Source organism: Sparus aurata, chromosome 6, assembly GCF_900880675.1.
Source record: "Sparus aurata chromosome 6, fSpaAur1.1, whole genome shotgun sequence".
NCBI classification, from domain to species: Eukaryota; Metazoa; Chordata; class Actinopteri; order Spariformes; family Sparidae; genus Sparus; species Sparus aurata.
The window spans coordinates 21,845,639-21,872,533 of record NC_044192.1 but is presented as its reverse complement, the minus strand read 5'-3'; the positions used below and the strand labels follow the sequence as shown (position 1 = coordinate 21,872,533).

At 40.2% G+C, this 26,895-nt stretch overlaps 3 protein-coding genes across 8 annotated transcripts; 1 reads left to right on the top strand and 2 right to left on the bottom strand.

The window, feature by feature from the left end:
* Positions 1-1,358: 1,358 nt before the first annotated feature.
* Positions 1,359-10,753, top strand: LOC115583123 (zinc finger protein Eos). Of its 6 annotated transcripts, none has more exons than XM_030419585.1 (9): positions 1,359-1,611; positions 2,713-2,770; positions 2,866-2,970; positions 4,003-4,257; positions 4,729-4,896; positions 4,986-5,135; positions 5,420-5,551; positions 6,173-6,313; positions 6,434-10,753. In XM_030419585.1, the coding sequence occupies exons 2-9, from the start codon at positions 2,731-2,733 to the stop codon at positions 7,054-7,056; spliced, it is 1,614 nt and encodes a 537-aa protein (XP_030275445.1). In that variant the 5' UTR covers positions 1,359-1,611; positions 2,713-2,730; the 3' UTR covers positions 7,057-10,753. The 6 variants fall into 6 exon arrangements, with proteins under 6 accessions (XP_030275445.1, XP_030275444.1, XP_030275442.1 ...); XM_030419584.1 differs by having other exon boundaries at positions 6,389-10,753; XM_030419582.1 differs by having other exon boundaries at positions 6,173-10,753.
* A 43-nt stretch (positions 10,754-10,796) lies between these two features.
* LOC115583126 (40S ribosomal protein S26) lies at positions 10,797-11,603 on the bottom strand (the record flags this gene model as incomplete). The annotated part of the gene is made up of 3 exons (XM_030419590.1): positions 10,797-10,888; positions 11,157-11,287; positions 11,393-11,603. Coding segments are annotated over 3 exons (378 nt in total), but the record flags the coding sequence as incomplete, so codon positions are not given.
* A 3,050-nt stretch (positions 11,604-14,653) lies between these two features.
* fkbp11 (FKBP prolyl isomerase 11) lies at positions 14,654-19,823 on the bottom strand. The gene is made up of 6 exons (XM_030420371.1): positions 19,422-19,823; positions 19,232-19,294; positions 16,420-16,507; positions 16,252-16,285; positions 16,013-16,083; positions 14,654-14,906 (listed from the first exon to the last, which is right to left on the bottom strand). The coding sequence occupies exons 1-6, from the start codon at positions 19,545-19,547 to the stop codon at positions 14,698-14,700; spliced, it is 591 nt and encodes a 196-aa protein (XP_030276231.1). The 5' UTR covers positions 19,548-19,823; the 3' UTR covers positions 14,654-14,697.
* Between the last annotated feature and the right edge of the window lie 7,072 nt (positions 19,824-26,895).

Below are 26,895 nucleotides of genomic sequence, written 5' to 3'. Positions count from 1 at the left end.
CATCTGTCCCCATGACTGATAAACACATATTATAGATAGATAGATGAGTACCCCATAGTTCTCTGTCTTTATCCTTTGTGCCCATCTCTTAATGTTACTGTCTTGCTCTCAGTCACATATGCTTAACATCAGATACTCCAACTAAATGAGTCTAGACTTGAAACCATGAAGAATGCATGCTTTTAAGCCAAACCATAAGGCAAAAAAAATAAAAAAAAATGGGCCGTTGAATAAAACACTCCATAAATGTTCAAACATGACCACATGGCACATTACAAACTGCACAACGAAATGGGCCTCATTAAACAAAACAAAGGAGACTGTCTGCGCCCTTAAAGGCCTCAGATGCTAAGGGCGTTGGACACATTTCTGACGACTGCCGTAGTGTTTAATGGTTAAGTGGACAATATGCATTCAATTAGTTAATACATTCACCTAATTATCATCTGTAAAAATAAAGAACATATGGATGAAGATGATTGCACTCCACTTGATCGTCTGAGCTTGACCCCGTAACATAATCGGGTCTATTCTTTTAACAGGCAGCAGTAAATATGTGCTGACTTTTGTGAGTCTGAGTCTAAAGGCAACACCAGCATGGCGGGGGCACACAGTCCACCTCCAGCGAATGCACAATTGCAACAGCTGTGTATGAAATCTTAATAATTTATGAATACCAATCACAACACCACCAAGTATTAAAACTGCTCACTTTGATCAGAAATTACTGACTAAATTAATAATTTGGGCGGCTGTGGCTCAGGGGGGAGAGCCAGCGTCTTGTTATCGGAATGGTTGCTGATTCGATTCCCCTGGTCTTACATGTTGAAGTGTCCTTGGGCAAGATACTGAACCCCAAACTACTCCCGATGTGTTGGTCGGCACCACGCATGGCACCCACCGCCATCAGTGTACGAACTGCTGTAAGTCGCTTTTTGGACAAAAGCGTCTGCCAGATGTAAATCATTTTTAAGATTTATTTGTTTGTTTTTTTGCAATTCAGCCTTTTCAAAGGTTTTGCTAATTCATATAACAAAAAAAGGGTTTGGTTGAAAAATATGACTACATTCTGTCCGAGGCACTCAAAAATACTGTATATATTATTTTACAAAGCTTTGTCTGGTACAGAAACTTAGTATTGACAGTGGAATAAGAAAAATAAAAAACAACGCCAATTCCCTTCTTTTAAACCTCAAATCTTTATAACTATCTACATAGCCTACATATCACAAGAACCAACGATGTGCACTGCACCAAGAATACAGATTGAGACCTGTGGCTAAATTAACAGTAAGAGAAAAGCTTCACAAATTTAAATAATAATAATAATAATAATAATAAGATATGTATATATTCGTGTTAGGAATGTCAGTGTGTGTGTGCCTGCTGAATGAACAGATTCACTCTGATCCGCAGAATTGCCAGGGTTTTTATGCAGATTCCTGGTTCATGTGAGGCTACTCGCTGCTGGTGGCTGACATACAGCTACATTTGGGATGTAACCGGAAATTGTTTGGAGCTGGAGGTAAACGCTGCCGGAAGATGCTGCCGTCATAAACAGGCAGATGAAAATACGGAATAACCTCACTGAAACGGCCCTGACAGGCACAGGTAATGCGACTGCCACTCAGAGAACCACATAACTTTAGACGCACATCTATATTTGACTGTCTGGGCTGCGTTGTGTTGTAAATGTCAGCTCCAATGCTTCAGGGAGAGCTAGCTAGCTAACGACTAGCTGGCTAGCCATAGCATTGGGGAGGCGGTGGCTGCCATAGCAACCGTTTAGGCAACATTGGCCGTTGAGCCTAGCTAGCTAAGATAGTTCAGGCTAACGTTGATTTGTTATGCTAGCGTCAAACAAGACGCCGTAGAGACTTGAATGTTCAACTTAGCGTCCGTCAGCTAATTAATGTCACAAGTCAGCGTAATCTACTTTGTGCATTCGCCCGTATCACTAAGCTATAACTTTGCTCCATGCTTTTTAGTAAGCTGTCGATGATGGCAAAGTGTTGTAACGCTGTAGTGTTGAGTTTAGCTAACTCGGCTAACGGTAATGTCCATCACATGCAGTAAGCTAACGTTAGCCACCAAGGCCGATCAGTAAACTTAGGTTACCTCAACGCCACGATTATGTAAACGTCAAAGTAAACGCATCTTTCCCTGCTGCGATTTGTATTTCAGACCCATTTGTCTCAGATAAATGTAACGTTAGATTAGCTTGGCATGAGCAGTTTAACAGTTAGCTAACGTTACTTTATTGATCTTGTCATGGGTCAACCAGTCAGCTGATCTGTGACTGTTAAGGTTTGAGTTGGCGCTAACTTAGCTGCTAGTTAACCTCTTTCTTGTACGATTAGCCAAGCGACATTAGCCAAGCTTCTCCATACTTATTTTGGTGTTACTGTTAATTGAGACTATATGTACCTTCTTATGTTGCATCGACAAGAAAAGGCCAGCTGGCTGACATCCACGTTAGCTTTTGTGTTTGTTCATTGAATTGGGGTTTTTTTGTCATAGAATGTGATATCATAACTTGATTTGTTATTATGCAATGCCAGTGGTTTCATCTTTCAGTCCTTTAGTCCTCTACCTGTTACTTCTGCATGCTTTTCTGCTTTATTCAAGGGGGGTTGCAGTGTTGGGCTATGAATGAACACATGAGAAAGATAATTCTCCTGATCTTGGCCTCTGATATAACTGTCATTTCAGTGTTCAGCATCAACTACTATGGATGTTGATGAATGCAATGGCCGGTCCTACATATCAGGTAGGAGTCTTATTTCATCGCATATATATTTACCTTCAAAGGTTGGCATGTCATTCAAATGACCGAGCTTGCTTTATTTTCCTGTTTGGTTGCAGCTAGTGGAGACTCTTCAATGGAAAGAGAGTTTTCTGGGGCCCTTGGAGGCCCAAATGTGAGCACCCCGAACAGCAAGGAGACCTCTCCTAGTCGCTCCCTCAGCGGTCAGTGAGAAAATACGTGTGAATCTGAGGGAACAGATGGTTAATTAAATCCCATAATCTTACTATCTCCAAAGTGACTTTTTGACTAGTTTCCCATATATAATGGGACACACTTGTTTTTGATTTGCATCTGGTGAATGTCAATAGCAGCAACAAGATAGTGATGATGATAATAAGATTGACATCTTCACATTTAGAGTTTGATATCAGGTACAGTTGTTCGTCCGCTTTGACTGCGTTTGAGCACCAAGCATCAATGACATAAACACAGAGTCCACCTCTCTTCGTCCTGTTGTAGTTCTGCACTCTGTCGGCTCGGAACACAGTAACAGCCTGATCCAGGTTGTTGTGATGGAAACGGGTCTCTTTTTAAGATGTGGGCACCACAGTCTCTGTTTTCCCATTGCTTGGCCAGCCTGGGTCCCATTTTTTCCATTTCATTTCCCTTTGACCAGACATTAAACAAGAGCAGCCTAAAATCCAAGTTTAGTATGACTCATATCTCGACTCTCTTCCTCTCCTCCTTGGGGCATTCTGGTCAGTCATGTTGGATGGCTGAAAGATGCCGTCGGCAGTGAATGTTTCAAAGACTGCTGCTCTTAATCCAAAATCCTGGCCTCTTTTTCAGTGCTGACGAATGTATTTCTGTCAAAGAAAATCTGTGTTTCAGTGATAAAGTGAATAAAATCACAGATTAAAAACAAAAATGCAGCAAAGTTTGAAGGAGCTTAGGACCGCTGCATATGCACCACAGTTGCCATAGTGAAATGTCATAGTAATATCTAATTTTACCGTGGTATGTCAAAATCTTTCCAGAGGTTAACAGTTTTCTTTGACTATTTTATTATTCCAGTTACACCCAGAACATCTAATTGTATTAAAATGAGATTTAGTTATTGAGGTAGCCATACTCCAATCACATAAGTAAATATATGTTATCCTTTGCTTACTCTGATGTTACTTTGGCAACACACTAGTTAACAGATTATCTTATTGAAGGCCATCTTTATGTTTGATCTTGTGCCTCTGTAGCCAACTCCATTAAAGTGGAGCTGTACAGTGATGAAGACCCAGGTCGCAGTACTGAAGATGAAAGAGGGGAGCGGGTAGAGGAAGGAGGTCCAGAGCAGGGGTCTGAGGCTGTTGGAGGCTACAGGGAACCCACCAATCCTGACATCATGCCGACTGGAGCCACCAGAATGCCAAATGGAAAGCTCAAGTGTGACATCTGTGGAATGATCTGCATTGGGCCTAATGTCCTCATGGTGCACAAACGCAGCCATACAGGTGACTGAACAGTAGTTCAGATAAGTCATTACATATGTTCAGTTTCCTTTTTGTTAAAGAGATTAAATTACACAAAGACCATGTCTTGAGTTTGGTAAATGTTTAATAATTGAAACAGAAAATTGTGATACAATTATTTTTCTGAACATATAATGCCACAAATGTGACCCCAAAACAATTAGAAAATATTAATAATCATACCAAAGAGAAAACGCAGGGGTGGCTGTAGCTCAGTGGGTAGAGCTGGTGGACTAGTGATCGGAAGGTCGCTGGTTCGAATCCCGGTCGAAGTATCCTTGAGCAAGATACCGAACCCCAAAATTGCTCCTGATGTGCAGTTGGCACCTTGTGTGGTAGCCACTGCCATTAGTAAGTACGACTCATCTAGGGTGTACCAAGTATCAAGTATGTTACATAGTGCCAATAGATGAAGATAAAAAAGGTGGGTTGACAGGTTTGATCCATCCCCAGGTGAGCGACCATTCCAGTGTAATCAGTGTGGCGCCTCCTTCACTCAAAAGGGCAATCTGCTCCGTCACATCAAGCTGCACTCAGGGGAGAAGCCCTTTAAATGTCCCTTCTGCAGCTACGCCTGTCGAAGACGAGATGCACTCACCGGCCACCTTCGCACTCATGCAGGTAGAAAAGTTTCAAGCCTGATAAGAGTTATTTTCCTAATGATGGTGTACAATGACAATAATAATGCAATCTTTCCACTTTGTACCCAGTCTCCTCTCCAACTGTAGGAAAGCCATTCAAGTGCAGTTATTGTGGCCGAAGTTACAAGCAGCAGAGCACCCTGGAGGAGCACCGTGAGCGCTGCCACAGCTACTTACAGAGTCTGGAGTCGCAGCAGCCATCCAGTGCACAGAATACAGGTATGGTTTTTGGCAGTTATGGAGATGACTTGTCAGAAGTAAACTACATTATCTCCAATAAGACAGCCTAAATCACAATATGTTGTTGTGGTAGCGTATAATGTAGAAATGTAGTCTGCCTCCTTAACACACTAATGCACACAACCCCTTATTTAGTTTTTAGCGCACCATTGGTTGAGATTCTACTGAAAACCAGCCTACGCCTTAAACATTTGGGATAAATGCTGTCTGGGTAATAAGCAACCCCTAAAAATAACATCACAATTTGTTTGTGCTCTGTGCAGGAGAGGAGATGAGAGAGCTAGAGTTTATACCAGACTCTCTACTGCAGCCCACCTCAGACAAGATGGCATTTATCGATCGGCTCGCCAACAGCATCACCAAACGCAAGAGATCCACACCACAAAAATTTGTAGGTGAGCATTCGGTCTCAGTGTGGACAGGTAGATGAAGTGAAGCAGCATCAATTGCATTGATTGGAAACCACATACAACAGTACTGATCTTTATGTGCTAAAAATGTGACCTCCGGCTTGCACAATTTTATGTATCTAAACTTACTGTCGTTGTCTATACAACAGTGGATACAAGCTCAAGGCTAACTGTACAATTAAACAATTAACAGCTGAACAGTTGTAAACCTTATAAAAACACAAAGCCTCTGTAATTCAAGTTGTAATTCATTTTTTTTACTCCACAACCTGGATTTTTTTCTGTTGTCCCGCATCCCCGTGTGGAGGTAAAAGTTTGACCACCATGATTAGGTGGTATAACTGAATCCTGTACATATATATTAAATAAACATCTTATCCATCGCATTTTAGGAAGGAAATTAAATTAAAGCTTGATTATGAATTTAAATCAAATCACAACTTCCAACCTGATATGGGAGTCAGATGAATCCAATATACTGGCTGATCATTGCCTTGGAAGGCCACCTACCTTATTTAATTTTCTGCCCCTTTCAAAAATGTAGTTTTGACGTCTTTCACAACGTTTCAAAGAATAGTATCATAAGATTGTGTATCTCTATTGCAGGACAGAAGCACATACGCCTCAACCTTGCAGATGCACCTTATGAGCTTAGCGCTGGATTGGATAAAGACAGGGAGATGCACGCAGGGGACCTGGAAGGCCCGCACTTTACTGGTCTCCGAGGAGAATATGCCGGTGTAGCAGGTAATGGAGGAGCAGGGGTGTCAGACACACTGAGGCCTCTACACCTTCCTACCACTCACCCATCATGTTTGTCAGAACTCAGGCCCATCCACAGCTCCATTCACACCACTGTCGCACTAGGCCCGAGGCTGGATTGTACGGGGACTGGAGCTGGGCTGGGAGCTGCAGGTGTAGGGGGAAGAGAGGCAGCAGAGGGTCATGAAGATCTGCCTGCTGGGCGAAGTCACGCACCCTCGCCGAGCAATGGTTGCCAGGACTCCACGGACACGGAGAGCATGCCAGATGAGCCGTGCAACAGCACTGCTCCAACGCCGGCCCTGCACAGCAACAACGGCCATCATCTTATCCACTCCAACCATCACCCGGCACCTCCTCCCGCTGCACACCACAGGAGTCGGGACAGACACAGTCCCAGCCATGCCAAAGACAGGGAGGTGGAAAGAGAGGATGGAAGTCATTCAGCCCACCCGCCTCCTGTCCTCGCACCAACTCCTAGCTCACCTACAGCGCCCTCGTCCACATCCAGGGAGGCTTTTCGGGTTGTAGACGGGGAGGGGCGAGCTGTACGTTCGTTCCGTTGCGAGCACTGCCGCGTGCTTTTCCTGGACCACGTCATGTTTACCATCCACATGGGCTGCCACGGGTTTCGCCAGCCTTTTGAGTGCAACATCTGTGGCCACCGCAGCCAGGACCGCTATGAATTTTCTTCACACATCGTCCGTGGAGAGCACATCCTTGACTAAGGAGGAAGGGTGGACAACCTGTTTTACCTAGAGACATTTTTACACTTAGATGAGGACCTGGTGGAGTTTGGTCTGTGCAGAAGATGAAGGGGAGACAGATGACTCATACACATATTTCATACAGGTACATTAATTTCAGTAACACACATTGCCATTCATGCTGGTACAGTTAAGTTGTACCAGCATGAATGCTGTGTTTTTCTAAAATTAATGATAGTCATCCTTATGATTTCAATGCACTTTTAACGGTGAATCCATTTTAAAATGCACTTTTAATTAAATATATTCTTAAGTAGATGAAGAGCCAATGCACTTTTTCATCCACAGATGTGCCTTGATCCAAAATTCAGGAATCAAACCTGATGCACAAATTGTGGTAGACAAATCTGACTTTCCCTCCTTGTGCACTTTAAAAAAAACCTTAATGTGATGTTTATAGGCTCATCCACAATGGAATCAGTAGAATTTTTAATGGATTTTCCTAAAAGCACGATTCCCTAACAAACCTTCAGTTCTGCTAAGGTTTTTCCAAGGTGGGCTTGATTCTGCTACAAGAAATAGACTGTTTTTTATGAGAACTGACGTGCAGGCCAAACTCAGACACCAGGTCCAAGTCAAAGATATTTGTTAGAGGGGTTGTCCATCAATTAGAACTGCACTTTTGTTTTTAACGGGGGATGGTGTGTATGTGTGCGAGTGTCTGTGTGAGAGAGCGAGTGAGAGAGGGAGATCTTGAGAGCCTCTGTGTTTCTTGGAAGTAAAGTGGAAAATGAAGGCCTTTGTGTGAATGCTGTGTGTGGCAGCGTATGAAATGTTTTGTTTTTCTTTCCTATGACTGCTTTTGTTGCACTGATACCTGCCAGAATACTATGATTATATTAAACTATTTTATGGAATACATTAATGACCTGCACATTTCTGTCAAAATGTGAGAAAAACTGATGATTGAATGTTTTTCTCACTATGTAAGGAGTACGAGTATCACTGCCACAATCTAGAGATTACTGAAGAGGTTAGGGTCTTTACAAGCTTTTAACAGTTTAACCCTTCCATCAAACTGCAAACCAACACTAATTTATTCATGCTATATTTAAAAGTGATTTTGGTGTTATATCTCATTGTATTGTGCCTTTCTTCACCCTGATCACACCTTGATGACCAGACTGAAGGACATGAACTACCAACTGTCATATCTTCAGATTATCCTTGGTGTTTTTTAGAGATCATGAAGTACAAAAAAGTTTGTTTCCCAGACACTGTCAAGTCTCTGGTGTATAGCTTTGCATAATCTTAAAGAGAGCATCGATTTTCATGAATTCATTGACATAAATTCTGCTAATTTATCAAAGACTGAAGGTGCCTGACGTTCGGCACATGCTGCTGTGACATGAATGAGTGCGGTGTGGATTGGCAGTTTACTACCGTCCAAAATCCCCCTTAAATGTGTTTTATTTGAATTTTCTTTTAACAAATTTCTGTCCACAAGGTCACCAGTGTCACAGCAGAGTAAAAAAGGTGTTTATTTCATTCATTTAGTTTTGTAAGTAAATGTGTCAGTTAATACAACACAGTCCGCTCCTGTTTATGTCTGTTTACATGTCAAGGCAGTAGTCATTAATATTTGACTTTACACACTAAGCACAATAAAATGTACTGTCCAGTTAATATCAGAGTAGTCTAAAGTCTAGAGTACAAAATTGGGCACAGAAATCAGTTCCTAATTTATTTTGAAAAAATAATGGTAAAATAATAAAGGTACGTGTGGGACAGTCGGACTGAATTTTCAAAGTCGTCAGTTGAAATTAACTTGCAGAAAATTGCTTATTGAACAAGATTTTCCCTTTTGTTAAACAAACTGGTATTTGATTTTATTTAACAAATGTAAAGATTTTAACATCATCAACCAAGTCTTTTGCAGGCTGAACAGAAACCTCTGAACCGTTTAAAATTTTTGAATGGATACTTATGGTCATTTTATTGTTGTGATTGGTTCCCTGGTTCTGTCATATATTCAATCCTTCGTTGAATCTTACATTTTTAAGTAGTGATCTAGATGTGTTCTCAAAGTACTGTTTTTATGATGAGGAATAAAAGAAAATTACTTGGTTTTCATATTATTTGTAGATCACCATGAGTGTGGTTCTGTATAGCACCAAATAATGGTTCCCCCGTGGCTGAGCCAAAGAACCACTACTTCTTACTGTTAAGCACTTTCCCCTGTTATAGTGGCAAAATTACAAAATATTAAAGTGAATGAATATATTTGTACATACAGTATGAATTAGGAAGAAGCTGTGAGGTAATATTTATCTTTTCATTGGTGTCAGTAAAACCTGTAGATGTTAAAAAGGTTTTTCTTTCTCCACTTACTTTGACAGAATATTCAGAGAAGATCATGTTGGGGTTCCCGTTCGAAACAAATATAGTGAATGCGTACCTCAATTTAATTTTGTCATTAGAATTGTTTCTTGAAGTGAATCCACATATGTTTTGGTAGATGGTAAGACTTTGCACATCTATCTGAGATTTTAAAGTGAGTCAGTGTGTGATGATGATCTCACCAGTATAGAAAAACAATTACATATGAGGTTAAAATTGTTCTCTTCCAAAGTTGTGGTTTAATTTATTAATTAGATTAACTTGCCTTAACATAAGAATAGAGACTGTTACGTCATGTTGGGACAGAATCTTGAAATGAAATTCCGTGCACCCTAATCTACAAAACACTGACTGTGACTTTGATGTAAATCGACACCAAAGTTGTCATTGACATTCACTGAAATTGTGCATCTCAGTTTGCATGGGTAAAAAAATCTTTGATCAATTACATCTTACTTAAATGTGTATATTTTGTTTAAGGAAACACCGTGCTAGGCCCAGGTGTGATTTCTGTGTAGTACACTTTACTATTGTGCCTTTGGCGTAATGTCTTCTCTGCATTTTTTCTCTCAACTGTTAAAATTGTCAAATTGTATGTACAAAACTTGGTTTGTTAATCCTTTGGTGCACATACTGCACATAACTTATGGCTCCACATTTTAATCATCTCTGAATTTTAGGGTCACCAACAGCTACAGAGTAAACCCAAACCAGAACCTTTTTTTTTTTTTTAAATAAGTTGACCATAGATTAAATAAATGAAAAAGGATTTTGATTACAGACTGTTCGGAGCCAAAGAACTTACAAAACTTGTAAATCTTCCTGGATATTAAGCTTTGCATCAAATGAAAACATTTGCCCCCTTTCCATTTCACAAGTTCGGCAAATTTGGGTGTAGATTTTTTATTCATACTGTATGTGCAACACTAGACAGTAATGTGCTAAACCTTATGCATGTGGTACCAATGCCGTTCTCTAAACCTTCCAGCCATCTGTGTTTGCCACAAGGACAACCAAATACAATGTCTACTCCAACTTTCAAGACAGAAAAAAAACTTATACTTTTGTGGAATTTTGTGTTTCTCTTGTTGCACTGTTTATTCCCTTCAGTTTTACCATGTTTGTTAACCTCCCCACTCCTGTAAATGGTCTGAAATTGCTTTAAATAATTGCAGAGCCTTTTTAAATGTATCATATGTAATTATGCATTTGCATAATTTGATCTTCAACTACTGTAAGTTTTGTACTGTAAGAAAGTCTATTGTAAGAAAGTCTATTCCAAATAAAATACCTTGCAGGCCTGTCTTTCCTAAAACCACCCAAGACATGGTTAGTGAATAATGAGATCAACACATTCAAGATTTTGTGAAGACTTTTGAATTTATTCTTCAGGTGTACAGCATCTTCAAATTCTGCTTTACATGGGTTTAGGAGGAGCTCTTGGTGCACCAGCCTGTAGGAAAAAAAAAAATATAGATTGACATCTGAGACAATTGGAAACATGGACCAGCTTGAAAAAACAGGTGTAACGAATAACAAAAGGCTGTATTGCACTCTGGAGTTCCAACATCCTGCTTTGACTAATTTAAAGACTACAAACCATCAATGTTATTAATTACAACTGTGCTTTTCCTGCCAAGTTTAATAAATATGTATGACTTTGTATAGCTCAAGTCAACAGATCAGAAAACAAACAGTACTGTTCTGCGTAGTGTACTCACAGCGGGCCTGAATCTGGGTGGTGGGGTGCGGTCTTTCCTGGCCTCACAGGAGCGGTTCCTCACCACTTTACTGTGGATGGCACAGCTGACACAGTAGTGCAGCTTCACATAGAGCTTGGGCAGAATGTAAGCTGCAGAGTAGAGAAAGGCACAGATGAGTACAAGCCAACAGGGTCAAAAATACAAAAGGCAGCTTCTGCTGATGAATGGTGTAAAAACATGGCAAACACACTTACAATCAAAGACGCTGGCCTCTGTGATGTCTCTCACTGCAGCCGCCTCCACTATGTTCCTGATGACGAACTTCTTGATGGCCTTGTCCTTGGGGACACAGCGGGCACAGTTGGTGCAGCGGATGGGCTGGACATGGCCACGGCCCTTCTTAGCACGACCGTTATTCCTCCTCTTCTTGGTCTGTAAAAGAGGAAAAACAGAATGATGTTTAAATTAAAGCCTGCCAGCTAGCATTGGAAAGTGAAACTAATTTCAGTGTTACACACAAGATATTCCAAAATCTGCTTTATAATAATCAAAGACATTCATGTAATTCTTGTACATCTGCTATATTTAGTGATTTGATAATATTTTAGCTGACTTCCTTTCAATGAGATAAAGGAAAACGTGTCATGATACTGGCCAGTGAGTAAAACACATCAACGTTGTAGATTATTCAAACGTTTTTCACACCGTAGACTTAAAATTAACTTATGCATATTTCAATGATAACTGACACTTAAACCATTACCATACTAAATCAATCTAGGATATTAAAGACATAACACTTCGGCAGCAATACCGTCACAAAATGACTCGATTAAGACACTTTTGATCTGTATTAATTGGGGTTAATGCTATGCCTTAGTCGTCACATTAGGTGCAACACAAATTTACTTTGTATACTGAACGCCTCTTTTTTTCTTTTCAATAAAGTGGATCAGCGGCTGCGTGTGATGGCTGCAGTGTCTAATACCGGCTGCCATTGCAACACTGGGCTATAAATATATATACCCAATGTAATCATTTTCGTCCTACGGTGTTCACATTAGTCCTCGTGTTTAACTACGAAAATTCTTGGATTTAGGCTGCCTCGCTGTTCCTCCGCACACTAACAGCGACACTCATCCAAAACCAGATCACAGGAACACATGCACAGAACAGCTAGCATGCTAACAGCTAGCATTAGGCCCAGACTATATTTTAATCAAATTGAGTGACATCCAAAAACCGTTCACGACAGCGTGGTTTAGCTATGACATTTAACTACTCAATAAGGAACAATTATGTGTTTTTTGCGAGCAAAATACCAGTTTACTCTGTTTTTGCCACACGGCCGCCGATGAAACACACTCACCATGTTGCACGGGAAGCTGGAAAGAGGACCGGAAGAGGTTGCACCGCGAGAAGTAGTGCTATCCGCTCCGCCCTCGAGATAAGTTTTATTAAAATAAAACAAGCTGGGTCATATTTTTAATTCATTTGATTCATTTCACATTAGTATGTGTTTTGTGTGTTTTTAAAAAAACACATTAAATAAAATCTCTTCTGGAAAATTACATTACTAATGTTTTTATTCGCGGAGGGATATCAGTGAACTCAGGGTTTGTACAAGCGTCACCCGAGTGAGCGGAGTTATCCATTACTGCAGTCTGAGTGAGAAAAGCACTGCTGCCGAGCAACGCCGTACAATTAAACAAGCACACCTATGTTCCTCAACTCTAACTCCACAGGATGAGGAACATGATAACAAATAGTGTGTATATTGTCTGGTAAAACAATAAGGCTGATAAAAGAGTTTAGTGCTTACTTTGTGACCGCAATGTGATTAAGATGAATCAATTTACTGTGTTTAATTAACCCTATATTTTTTGTATTATGAATAATGGTCGTACAAGGGAAGGAAAATCTGAATTCTTGTAATCAGCCAGTCATTTCCATTGTAGGCAGCCATTCATCCAATCTGCAAGGTAAGAAAACTAATTTACAAGCTTGACTCAGACTAAGTTTATTTGTGGTGATGGAGTTTAAAGTATATACTTATCACAGTCAACACTGCATTTCCACTCAAGAATAATGCTTAATTTAAAATGACAAAAATAGACATAATCCTCACTGCAATGAATCACCTAACAAGATCAAGATTTTCATAGGTTGCTCCCACAGTTGTTGACAAAAATCCAAAATTAATGAAATGCCTTCAAAAATGTTGGTCATCCATGTTCCCTGTAGCAAACATTCCATAAAGTATCAGTATCATTCTATACACATTAGTTTCTCCACACAATTACAGCTCAGCTGTAAGTCAAACAGCTAAACAGCACTGTGCTGGTGCACGGGTGTGGGAGCAGTTTCCTGTATGTACAAACACCATGCTGTGTTTTAATCCACATTCTTTGAGACCACTTGACGTTACTACATCAGAAACGTTATCTAACTGGAGGATGTGACTTTAAACAGTCCATTCAAATGCTCATGATGACGTCAGACTAGGGGAACTTTTACGACTTCAGGTGAAAGCTTCTATTTTATCATTTAAACAGATTTTTACAAATGAGTAAGGCTTTATTGCATCCTGTTATTGCCCCCTCTTTGGCTAGACTACTAAGAAGATGCACTGGGAATCCAGGCACCTGTGGCATCAGGTCCAAAAGAGTGTTGAGTTGTGGTAAAGCCACAAGGGATCATCAGATGACTGTGATCATGTAAAGCTCAAGAGAATGGCAAACATAAAGACAGGGCTGCACTAGATGCAGATCCACAGGTGTAATATTCTTAAACAATCTTTATGGCTTATTTAACTAGTTTGTTCTTCAGTGTTGCCTGCTGGTCTTCCTCAAAAAATTCCAAGGAGGATCGTCCCATCATCTCTGAAGAACATCTCTTCAAACACACATCACTTAGTCATGTTTCTCCATAAGACTATTACACAGTGGGGCCTGTTTTATATTATCTGCCCTTTACATGGTGATAAACAAGCAGGACTTTGTATTTAGCTATTTTACAAGTTCACATACAAAAACCCAAAGATGTCAGTAACATTAAAGTGTCCTTGGACTTTTACACAGCATCCTCTGGCTGTTTTGTAATGTGTTTTCTTTTTCCCTTCTGCTTGTACCATCTCTGTTGAAAAGATGTCAAGGAGAGACTTTTTTAAACAGAGCCACCATCTGAAGGAGCAGAGGCGATGGGCCTTACTGCAAGTTGAACCGTCCTTAGGCGAGACAGTGTGTGATCGTTTGGATATAAGCGTGATACAGTATGAATGCAACCATTTGTTATTAACTATCATAACGAAAGATGATCAGATAAGAGAACCATTAGCCTCATGTTCATGAATCTGCAACTACAATGGAAGTAGCGAGACCAGTAGGCTAACACCTAAAGACAGTACAAACATGACTATTATTGAAGTTAGTAGAAGTGCAATATATATTGTGAACACTGAATGCCAGCTGGTAAAACACAAGAAAAACCTGTATTCATACTAAATAAACACAAAGTAGAATTAAAAAACTTTTATTTAAATAGTTCTGTGCGGCTGTCATTATTTCTTCTTGCTCTTCTTATCCTTTGCCTTCTTTTTGCTCGGCTTCTCGACACTGGCCTTCTTGTAGAGGTAAAGTCCCACCAAGCCAAGAAGAGTGGGCACCAGCGCCAAACACACGAGGGGGAACACGTCGTTGACCATTTTCTGCCACGGCGTCTGCTGCATCAGAGACACCACCTCCACCTCGAACTCAAGAGCAGCATCACCTATGGTTGATCAAAGTCAGAGTCTTTATTATCATAATGTATGGATCAAGTTCTCTGTACAATGAAACAAGAAAATTCTTCCTGTGATCGACTCTTAATGTTGTAAGCAAACAAAGACGTCTGCCACAGAGGGCGCCATCTTGAAGTCCATGTTCAATGTTTTGCTGCATCAGGTGTTGATCTGAGTTTTCTCTTTGATGTTTGACCCATTTATATTATGTGCACATTTAAATCAATGAGAATAGGAAATAAAACATCAAATGTATATTACATAATGGTCACTAATGTACATATATGAAGGAAAGAGCAGTGATATTCTTTATTTTCCTTGTCATCAACAAATGAAAAGAATAAATCCCCAAATGAATTAAATATACAAACACCTCAGTGAGCTACACCACTGCACCTTCATTATGATAAACATGGGCATTGTAGTTTATTTTGAGTCATTCCCACATACAGCATCATGCTGCTGGAAATGCCCACTTGTGTGTATTAATCACCATCTTAAAAATAATTCCCAACTCTGTACTATTTACTCCAGTTTAAGAGGTGCTTGCTAAAATTGCAGTTGCCTGCTGTTTTGGGAAATTACAGACCCCCTTCTTTGTTTTTTAAATGTAGCTATATGTCAGTCGTTAAAGGACCAGTGCGTAGAATTAAATTTAATCTAATGGCAGAAATTGAATAATATTATATTGATGTTTAAGGACACAGATCAACAAACCTAACACTGACTCATGAGAGGGCCTTTCATGTTTTTGCTTTTTTAGTGCCCACTGTACAGTAGGTTCTACTACATGATTTGAAAAGGGAGGGTGAAAGGAGGGTGTTCAGTTGATTGCAATCTGCACCCTCCTTAGATACCTCAATCCGTCATACTGGTCCTTTAAGCAGCTCAGTCTTCAGGAAGACTCTAATGTAAGAATCGAGAGATGGACTGAAACCCATTTGTTTTTGGTCTTTTCATTGAATACAGACAATAAGCTTTAGACTAACACCAGTCTTATGCTTAAACAAATGTTCAGTGGGACTGTGCTAATCATGTGATCATAGTTGTGAAGTTGTGTAAAGTTGCTCAGTGAATTGCAAACTTTGTTCAATACCTGGAATCGTAGGTGGGTAACCTTTCTTCCCATACGCAAGGTGAGATGGAATAGTGGCTTTGATTTTCTGCCTGAATGAGAGAAATAGAAATTTGAAAGGCACATTTATTGAGGAAGCATTTCTCAGATTCCATCACCAATCTATTAACTGTGGTATTTCGCTTGTCTGCACACTGCCGGCAAAAATGAAAGCTAGTGCTGAGCCTTTTCTTCCCGATGGACCTTTACTTTTCACTTACCCTTCACACACGCCAACCAAGCTTTGTTCCAGACCTGATAAGAAAATCACACAGAGAAATTCAATCAGCACAAAGAAAGCACATTCACTCAACAGCCTGCAGTCTTCTCCCAGATGTAAATGAACCGTCACTGCCTGAGCAACACAAAAGGATTTACTGTTTATTTACCGGCAATGACCGTCCTCTTCCCCAGCTCCACGACAAGAGGATCCACGGACAGAGACGAGTCGATAACTTTGCCGTCCAGCAGTTTACCCTGGACAGTCAAACATACAGTGTGGACGAGAGGCGAGTGACATAACAGAAAAACACAGAGAGATTTCACAACTTAATTGGTTCATATTTGAGTAGTTTGTTACATGTTTCATAGAGGTGGTTTTGTGTACAGTAATACAGATATAAACCTGAAGATACAACATGTACGTATTACTTCAGAAATTGTGGACAAACTATTTATTGGTATTTTCGATTAATAACAAAATTAGATGATAAGAGATGAAGTTAGATGAAAAGACATTCTCATGTCTCTGCAGTAATGCTTTGAACATGCTACTGTTGTCTTTTTGTTGTGTGTGGTCTTTTTTTATTACCTTTTCTGTGAATATCTATCTGTAAATCTGTAAAACCTGTTGGACTACCTCTCTGGATGTCTGTGAAGGGAACGATAACAATCCTGATCCTCAAAAACAAAAGTAAAAGTAAGGACTGGGCGTAAAGTGACATACATTTATGAATTTGAAAGTATACACAGATGTAATGCAAATGGCCTTGATCCTGACAAACTGAACACCTGTAGCAGCAATCATCCTGTACAGCTCTGCCATGTCTTTGATGCTGAAAAGTCTTTCAAGGTTATACGTTTCGCTTCATTGATTCAGGGAATGGTTCCGTTCCGTTTTCTTTTTCTTTCTTTTTTTTCCGCTTTTTTTTTCCGTGAGGGTCGCGGAGATGTTTTATCCCCCCTTTTTCAGGGGAGGTTACTGGGGCCAAATCCAGTGACTGTGGGCGAAGGCCAGGGCACACCCTGAACGAGTCGCCAGCTCATTGCAGGACCCTTGCTGATGGCAGTGGCTGCCACACAGGTGCCAACTGCGCATCAGGAGCAATTTTGGGGTTCAGTATCTTGCTCAAGGATACTTCGGCATGTAGCTCAGTTCCACCCCAGGAGAGCTAGGATTCGAACCAGTGACCTTCCGATCACTAGTCCAGCAGCTCTACCCACTGAGCTACAGCCAGGGAATGGTGCTCCAAAAAATTTGATTACCTTATTTCTGCAAATTCAATCTTTCATTCAGCTGTAATAGTTTGCCTCACTTGTCTCATTTGTTCAACAAATATCTATGTCATTCAAGGTATATTATATATAAGAAATACAATTCTTGTTGTACAGATAGTTCCTGCGTCCATGGCAGGACAAATATACACTATGTTATCAGCTGCAGGTGAAACAGGTGTGAACTTTCACGAGTTGTGACTGTATTTCCAGCCAGAAATGTCAAACATCTTTCGCCTGCTTTTGTAGCACACGATCAAAATATGAACATATTATTTTGTCTATAAACTACTGTAAGACAAATCAATATAAATTATATTATTAAAACTGTTAGTAGATGTTAACTTTGTTTGGACTAGGGAGAGCAGATCCACTTAAAGAATGGGGTTAAAAAAAAACCTTCTTATTGTGCAGCAGTATAAATTATTTTATCCAGGTGGTTTGTAGAGTCTTTAAGGGCTTTGGAAACACATTAATAACATTGTTATTATTCGACCTCCTGGATTTTCAGATTAATCCGTAGTTAACTCTATTGTATCAGCATACATGCTGTCCGACATGCGCCAATATAGAAACCTTTTTCTTTTTGAAACAAATTTGCAGTCTGCTTTTGTAAGTGTACAAGTGTGCGTATGCAGTATGTATGGGTGTTTGCATGAACGCACGTGTCTTTGAGTATATAGATATATAATACTTGGTGCATGTGTAACCATGAGCCATAGTCTATGTTTGTAATCCAAGATCAATGTTCTTTATGTCTTTTTCTGTGTTGTTGTTGTACTTTTTGTTTCCTTTTGTTCTTTTTGCTTGTGTTCAAGAACACTGAGTTACTTTATTAACCATATCTATATTTCCTCTCTCTATTTGTTGTTGCTGTTTCAATTTTGTATTCCTGTACTTGACCTAATACTATGTAAAACTTGACTCTGTAAGTGTAACTTTTTCCCTGATCATGAAACCAATTGTTCCAAAAAATCCAAGTGAAGACTGTAGTTTCAAAGCACTGATGCTAATATATGACATTACATATCTCTGTGTTGAGTGTGTGGAAACCACATTTTAAAGATCACTCCAAACTCCAATTTACTTATAGAGGCTGGTATGTCATCCACCCATGTTCACGTTTTACTATTTGATCTGTTTGTAACAAAGAGAGAAAAGTAGGAAGAAAGTCAGGGAAAGGTGTTTTTGTTTTCCCCTTTCCCAAAATGTTTATATATATATATATATATATATATATATATATATATATATATATATATATATATATATATATATATATATATATATATATATTCCACAAGTGTGATGAGTGGAGACCACGAGGCTGCAGCACTACTCCACACAGCGGAGCTGAAACCCACAGCTGTTATTGCTGACGTGTTGCACCGCCCCATCAGTCCGTAGTAAAAGCAGAGGCGATCTTCTCACACACGAGATAAAAAAAAAACAAATAAACATCAGTGACAGACACCAGACCACAATCTGCATCACGATCAAGCGCAAAGCCTTTTCCAGCGGCTGTGTGTGGTTCTTATTCAGTCGGTGTGTGAGCGGTGTCCACATGGTCCGTGCAGACGGTGCCACATAGACAACGACTGCGTTCGTCATCAGCTGGAACCGTCTCTGTATAAATCTGAATACAATGCACACACGGCGGACTGGACTGTTTCAGCACAGCGCAGGCAGGCAGTCAGTTCTTCTTACCGTATAGTGGATTTTCAGCGTGTCTCCCATTCTGGAAAGTACAGAGCAAGTTTCGGGTTTCACCTTCGGGACAGGAGAGTTCACTGTTAGGCTGTGTGGCATTAATTCTCTGGAGGCTGTTATTGTGCCACAGCTGCTGTGTCACAGCTGTATATAAATGGCGGTGTTTTTAATCTGGTGTCTCACTCACCAAGATCTCCACCTGCACCTCCTCCGCCGCTTGCTCCTCTCCCTGTGCGAGTCCGCAGGTGAAAGCTGCGAGCAGCAGCAGAAAAACGCTGGTCTTCATTGTGAACTTGTGAAAAAGAGTCGCCATCAAACAACTTCCGTGTATCTTCTCCTGCAGACAGAGAGAGAGAGCAGAGAGAGGGCCGAGCTGCGCCGCGTCGACCACTGCGTCCAAAATGGCTCAGCAGCGACTAATGCTGATGTGTTATAATGCTGTGGCGATAAGGACTAGCGGCCCGTGGACGTTGTCCCGACACCTGGGTCTCCCCGAAGAGCCCGCCTCAAACATTCCGCCAGCATCCCATCAGGCTGCCGCGGCCAGCCGACAGGCGGAAGCGGCTCCCTGCAGGGGCGCTGGGGGGCGGTGCTGCGCAGCCTCCGCGCGGCTCCGCTGCTGCTCCATGGAGGAGACCAGAGACTTGTTCATGGAGGAGACTGTCAGGAGCAGACGTCTCTTGGTAGAGCCCGCTGCACAGGCGCCACGTCGCTGCTGGTCCCCCAGCAAGCCACTGGTAAAGACTGCCAGTGGTGGAGGAAGTACCCAAAGGTTACTGCAGTAAAGATATTGATAAAATGTCACTTGTGCTACTAGTACTGGAGTCACAGTCTTCAAACAGCTGATATTAAATATACTTAAAGGTCCACTATGTAGTTTTGAAAAAGATCTTCGACATATGACTGAATTAACAAACTGACCTTAAAGGACAACACAAATTCCTACTATTTTCCTAATATATGGCAGACCCTGCCAACTTTCTAGCCTAAAACAGTGTTCTGGACCTCATTTTCCTCTGAGAATAGCTCGTTTATTCAGCTATGGAAAAATACATATTTTTGAATTTTTATTATTAGTTCATTAATAATGTAAAAATTACAATTCTGATTTTGAATATCTTCTCCGAAACTACATAGTGCCCCTTTTAATTTGCATAAGAAATTGTGTGGCAATAAATGTACCTAATTATAAAAAGTGCACGTAAAATTAAACTTATATATTATTATATATATTTATATATATACATATGTATGTATGTATTTATATATATATATACTGTAAACTACAAGGCCCATGAGTCAAAACATTTTTTGTCAGAATGCTATAAATATGAACAGCATCATATCTCATTTAAAAATGTTGTCCTTTAAGGTATAATAAACTGATACGGTTATTTTTCTGCAGAACGAGTACGTTTTCTTAAAAACCTTAAATACATTTTGCTGTTATACTACACTACTTAGTAATTCAAAAGAACCTCAAAATAATAAAGCTGCAGTCTGGAGTTTTGAGAAAAAAGTGGACTTAGTCAGAATATTTGAATGATACAGCTCCCAGGTCCCTCCTTCCTCCTCTCTGCTGCTGCAGCCCTGCCTTCAGAGCCCCTCCCCACAGAGGAGCCTGCTGTGCATGAGCAGGCTTGTAACCATGGTAACAGAGGATGCAAGATAACCAAGACGGTGCATTTAAAATAACAACAACAACGTAAACCCTGATTGTTCTCTTTCTGTCCAATACAACTAAATTACAATGACGAGTGCCTCATGCAGAACACTGTAGATATCCCGAGCAACAAACAATATAATCATTACCTGGTGCAATGCCATGCTACCTTTCTGAAGTATGAGTAAAGTTATTTCTCTAAACCAATTCAACCACTTCAGAGTGTACTGAACACAAACTAATGTTAAAACTGTCTGGTTACTTGAAAGACACTTTTGCTAACCAATAGCCATAAAGTCAGAGCTAAACACCAGAGTTAGGATACAAGCTAACAAGCTAGCTTTAGCAACAAGCTGCTTAGCTCGACTGCAACGGCGTACTGCAGTATGCGCTATTGCGACTATTACTTCTCTTTGACGTGGGCAATGGTGGTGCATTTTTCAGCTCTGTTGTTGTTGTCTGCTCTCCGCCATTGTTTACAGTTTGGGCTTGAACATATCTGAACAGGTAAGAGCAGACACTTCGCCTGCGGGGGAGGGGCACTGCCCAGTACCCGCTACAGGAGGGAGGGGGGCTGCCTGCAGCATATGCACGAGAGTAGCCCCATTTTGTCAGAAAATGTGCCACATTTGTAGCCAGGTAAAGGCTAAATCTGCCGCCTTGTCTATGTGAAAGGGAGGCATAATAGCCCCTCTCCTCTAAAAAGCCGCCACTGGGGTAGGCGTAAACATATGACGTGAATCGAAGTGCGAAGTTGGGTGTGAACAGTGACGTACAACATATGTGTCGGAAGAATATTTAGCCCCATGATACCAGTGTCAGTCGTAATTGATACGCAGCTGCCCACTCAAGGCCGGCGGGATGCAGCATAATCATGAACGACCACTGCCTCGTCATGGGTGCTTCCCCCCTGCCGTGGTATTAAATGTGGCAACACTTGATAGATTTACTTAATTATAGACCCGTGGCCTATATTCTCGCCTCCTCAGTCAAACACACGCCAATGTTGAACCGCCGCTATTACAGGAAGCATGCGGCGGAGAGCCTCACCCTCTTGTTAGTAGCTTGCTGTTAAATGAGGCTAGCTCGACGGCAGCCCCCCCCAAATCTCCCGGATCTCAGCGGTTTTCCAGTTGCTCATCTTGATGTCCGTGGATGAAGTGATGAACTGACTGCTGTGATCAGCTATTTTCTGGTATTAAAACTCCCCGGCTGTGGGTGGCACAATAGTGCACGTCATCGACACCTCCGCCCATCTCACGCAATTGCCAGGACATCGACAACTTTGATTTACATAGCAATGGATGCAGAAATAAATTTACCCTCCCAGGTGTCATATTGGCGGACCAAAACAGTCCCCCAATATATCGCAGTCTGTCTAAATTCGTGGATCTAGCTGCAAAAAGGACAGCCAAATTGACGGGTTGGTGCCCAGTATAAAAACGGCTAATGATTGACACTTCTCAGACACTCCCCTTAGCTCTAATTGGTTGTATTGAGCCCGGAGCGGTGGATTCTTGCAAATTAAATTACAGCCACAGGGAGGAGCCACAAACAGTGGATTTTTACACAGCTGACCTGTATCTTATTCTACTGTCAGATCATAATGACAATTTTAGCAACTATAACAAAAACAATAGTTACAGACTATAGCTTTAAGTGCTGTCCATGTTTATTTGTTTTTGAAACAATGACAATAAACATCTATTTTATTCTATTCTAGAGTCAGTGTATGTACTTGATACATTTTATTGCCTGAGTAGACTTATGTAGTAAATCAGCAAAATGTATTTAAAGTATCAAAGAAAAAGTATTCATGCTGCAAGAAAATAATCGCTGCAAGTATTTTGCTAATATATCAAGTAATGGAATGTAACTGAGAGAATTTACTCAAGTTCTGTATTTATTATATGTTTATTATCATCTATTTTGATCTACTTGTACTTTACTTGAGTATTTCCATTTTCTGATAGTTTGTGCTTCCACTTCACAACATTTTGAGGCAACTTTTAACTCAATTAAATGTTCTTGTAAAAAAAAAAAAAGTATTTGTCATTGTAACATTGATGTCTTAAAGGAGAACTTCGGTCGATTTAAACATGCAGCTTCATTGCTCAAGCTACCCTTGACTTGCGAGTACCGAAGACGCGAACAAATTTGGTCCAGCCATTACAGAGCTCCGTGAACGGAGATGTAGCATTGAACGCTAACAGCATGGGGTCAGAACTTCACACTGTGTTTTAAGCATCTTAACATGCTCCACATCTCACACCAAAAGTTATGCAACATCAGCAGACACCTTAGCACACAGCACTGTAGCGTGTATGACTCAAAATGAATAAAAAAGTAGTTAAAATAGTGTGTTTGTGCAAGCAGCTACTTACCTGTTTGTTGACATCCGTGTGTTCCGGTAGCTAGACCAAACTAGCATATCCATCGAGTGTGCACTTAACAGGCTTAACAGGCTATTGTAAGGCTCATGGCTCATGACAGGCTGTAACATGGACATGTACATTATGAACATAAACACGAAAATGCTGGAATATGTTTCCGTCTCCGCCAGTGAGGGAGTAAGTGCACGCTCGACAGATTGACTAGTTTGGTCTAGCTACCGGAACACACGGATGTCAACAAACAGGTAAGTAGCTCCTTGCACAAACACACTGTTTTAACTACTTTTTTATTCAGTTTGAGTCATACACGCTACAGTGCTGTGTGCTAAGGTGTCTGCTGATGTTGCATAACTTCTGGTGTGAGATGTGGAGCATGTTAAGATGCTTAAAACACAGTGTGAAGTTCTGACCCCATGCTGTTAGCGTTCAATGCTAAGTCTCCGTTCACGGAGCTCTGTAATGGCTGGACCAAATTTGTTCGCGTCTTCGGTACTGGCTAGTCAAGGGTAGCTTGAGCAATGAAGCTGCATGTTTAAATCGACCGAAGTTCTCCTTTAAAAGGCAACAATACACTCAAATGTGGGTAAAAAAAAACGTAATTATTTGTTATTTATCAAGAGTTTAACACTCAGCTGATCTGCTTAATCAGGACATTGTTGGTGTGATTCTATCCAGTTTGATTGACGTTGGTCAGGCAGCAAGCAAACAACCACAGCTGTCATTTGATTTGGATTCAAATGTTAATTACTGACTGGTGTAACACCTGGCATCGATTTTTCCCAAAAGAGCTCACCTTAAAACACCTTTAATAAAGCAAAGTCAAAATAAAAAAGTAGCAATCAAAGCTGGTTTGTGTTTATATAGTTCCACATTGCTCAGAGTAAGAATATGATTGAAACATATATTGGGGGCATTTAAATCATCCAGGAAATCTGGATGATCTTTGCCGTTACAAACAAATACGATTAATTGTATGTTCACCAACATATTCCACGTGATTCTTTAACATTCATGTGGTTGAGTTAAAAAAGGGGATTTCTCAATACCACACATTTTCTCACATTTTTTGTCACTTTCATCATTTATTTATATGCTCAGTGTGACGTATGATCACTGTCACCGATCTTGTCATGCAGAAACCCTCACCAACTTTTTAAGAGGGTCATAAAATGTCAGGTATGAAGCATAGTTGTGATCACTAGTGAACTCAGACAGGGGTAGGGGAGAGTGATCGCTGTACAGTAATTTAAAAAACCTGAAAAAGTGTCCTCTTGCATGCCCCTGATAAAATATGATGTAGGGCCCTCTATTAAGCCTTTCCAGTGGGGGATACATGATGCAGGGCCCTCTATTAAGCATTTCCAGTGGAGAGAGCATGATGCAGGGACATGGATGGCAATAAAGGGGAGAAAAAAAAGGTTTTGGACCCTCTATGGTACCCTTCCAGTGGAGCAAATGCATGCTAGAAAAGTATCTGTCCTCTATGTGCCTCTAAATGCTCAAATAGTTTATAGTTCTGTGTCTTGTTTAAACAGTAGTTTTAAGTAGCTTCAAATCTGAGTCATATACCAAGACATCATTAATCTTAAACAGAGTTTGGAACTGTTTCATCATGACGTTCATCATGTAGCGGGAGCCCTTTTTATCTATATTCATCCATGCCTCAATCTTAATCTCAGAGCTGTAAAGAAGTGATAGACAAAGGTAGTTTTGCCCGGGTACTCTGTTCTTTTCCCCTTGTCAACTTTGTTAATGTCATCCACAAATGACTCCACCACTTCCTCTTTATTTGCAAAAGATGACCTGCAAAACTAGAACCAAATCACCAACTGTCTCAAGTTGTTTGTTTGCCAGCAGAATATTATGAAAGTGTCACTAGCACAGATTGCAGTATTAGTGCCAAATGCTCACGTATTAGACAAAGGACAGTTTTTCATGCAGAAGAGTCAGAGCTTAGAGTAAAGCTTTGTTAGGTGGCGCTAACCACAACAAACTGAGGTTGCTTGATAATAAATATATGAGTGGTCAAAGCAATGTAAATGTTTGGTCAGTATAAAACTTAAACGGCTGGAAGTACAGGAAGTATAGATTCCCTGCTTGTATTCAAAAGATGTACAATCAAGAATGGTACATTAAAACACTGTCACAGAGCAGCACTGAAATAGATTTGAGTGACTCATCTTTGTGTGCAAACCAAAGATAAAACCTGCTTCCTCCCTCAGATCATAGAAGTAGATGCAAGGGTACGTTTTGATAAACCACAGTATTACATTTTAATGATTAGGCCCCATGCCACTTTCATCTGTGGCATCAAAATGCTTTTACATTCACAAAGGCTACCAGTGGGGTATTAGCTATATTAAAGGGTTAGGGTATAGGGTTAGAATTATAGGGTTATATATATATAGGGTAAAACATGTCAGTATAATTTGATCTGTCTTTCTGGGTCATATTACTGAGTACAATGTTTTATACTGATCATATGTATCACTTAAATTGAGAAGATTTTCTTTGTTCCCCTTCGCTGGATGAAAATATTGCACAAGGTCTTATGCAATACTGACGACCAATTCACCATTTCCGGAAAACTTCACACATACAACAGCAACTTTATATAACAGGATGTCACTCTCAGTAGCCAATAAACATAATTGCAACTTCAAAATTCTTAGTCTTGTCATTTCCATTTAACACATCATTGCTGAACTTGATGCTAATTAACATACAACTAATCAAAGACCTCCTAGACTGGTTTACAGTTTTTTAATGAGAGATGCTGGTGACACTTTCCGACATTTGGTGTCTGGTATTTGAGAACATAATATGCTTCTCTACATGCTTTTCAGAGCAGACGTGTTGACTGGTCACATCAGGAAAAACAGAAGTGTAGCTGTGTTACATTAATGATGTGTCCAAGTGAGCCATGGCAATAATCCAGCATGCACCATACCTAACTGGTCAACCTAAATGTAACGCAGCCGGTATACCATTAGCTCCACCTGCAGTTTTTCTGCTATGACACATCTGCAGCGAATTATAGAAGCACATTTCTGCCAGTTAAAGAAAAAAAATAGCCTTGATCATATATGTATGTATGTTATTTGTATGTATGTATGTATGTATGTATTCATATGAAATTATTAGATACTTCTTTTTTTTTTTATCAAGATTCGTTTTGATTAGATTTTTTTATTCTTTTCTTTAACTGGTGGAAATGGACTTCCATAGGGGAAGGGAAGTGGAAGAGATGTCAATCAACGTCTGTGTCCATCTTAGTCTTGCTGATGAAGAAAAAGAAACTATGGATCACATGTTTTTCTTCTACTTTTCAGTACTCTCTGTTGTGATATGTATGATTGTCTGAACCCCAAAATCTCTTCTCTAACTCTTTCTTTTGGAATCATAATGGAGGATAAGAACTCTTATGTTTTTTTGTAAAATATTTATCATTACTTTTAATTATTGATATTTTCTATTTTACTATAAAAACTGCAAATGTATTTAGACACATCCCTTACTGGTGTTATGTGTGAGTGAGCTCTATTGCTACATTACAAACAACGGTGCATAAAAAAAAACCACAAGAAAACTACTGAACGTAATCG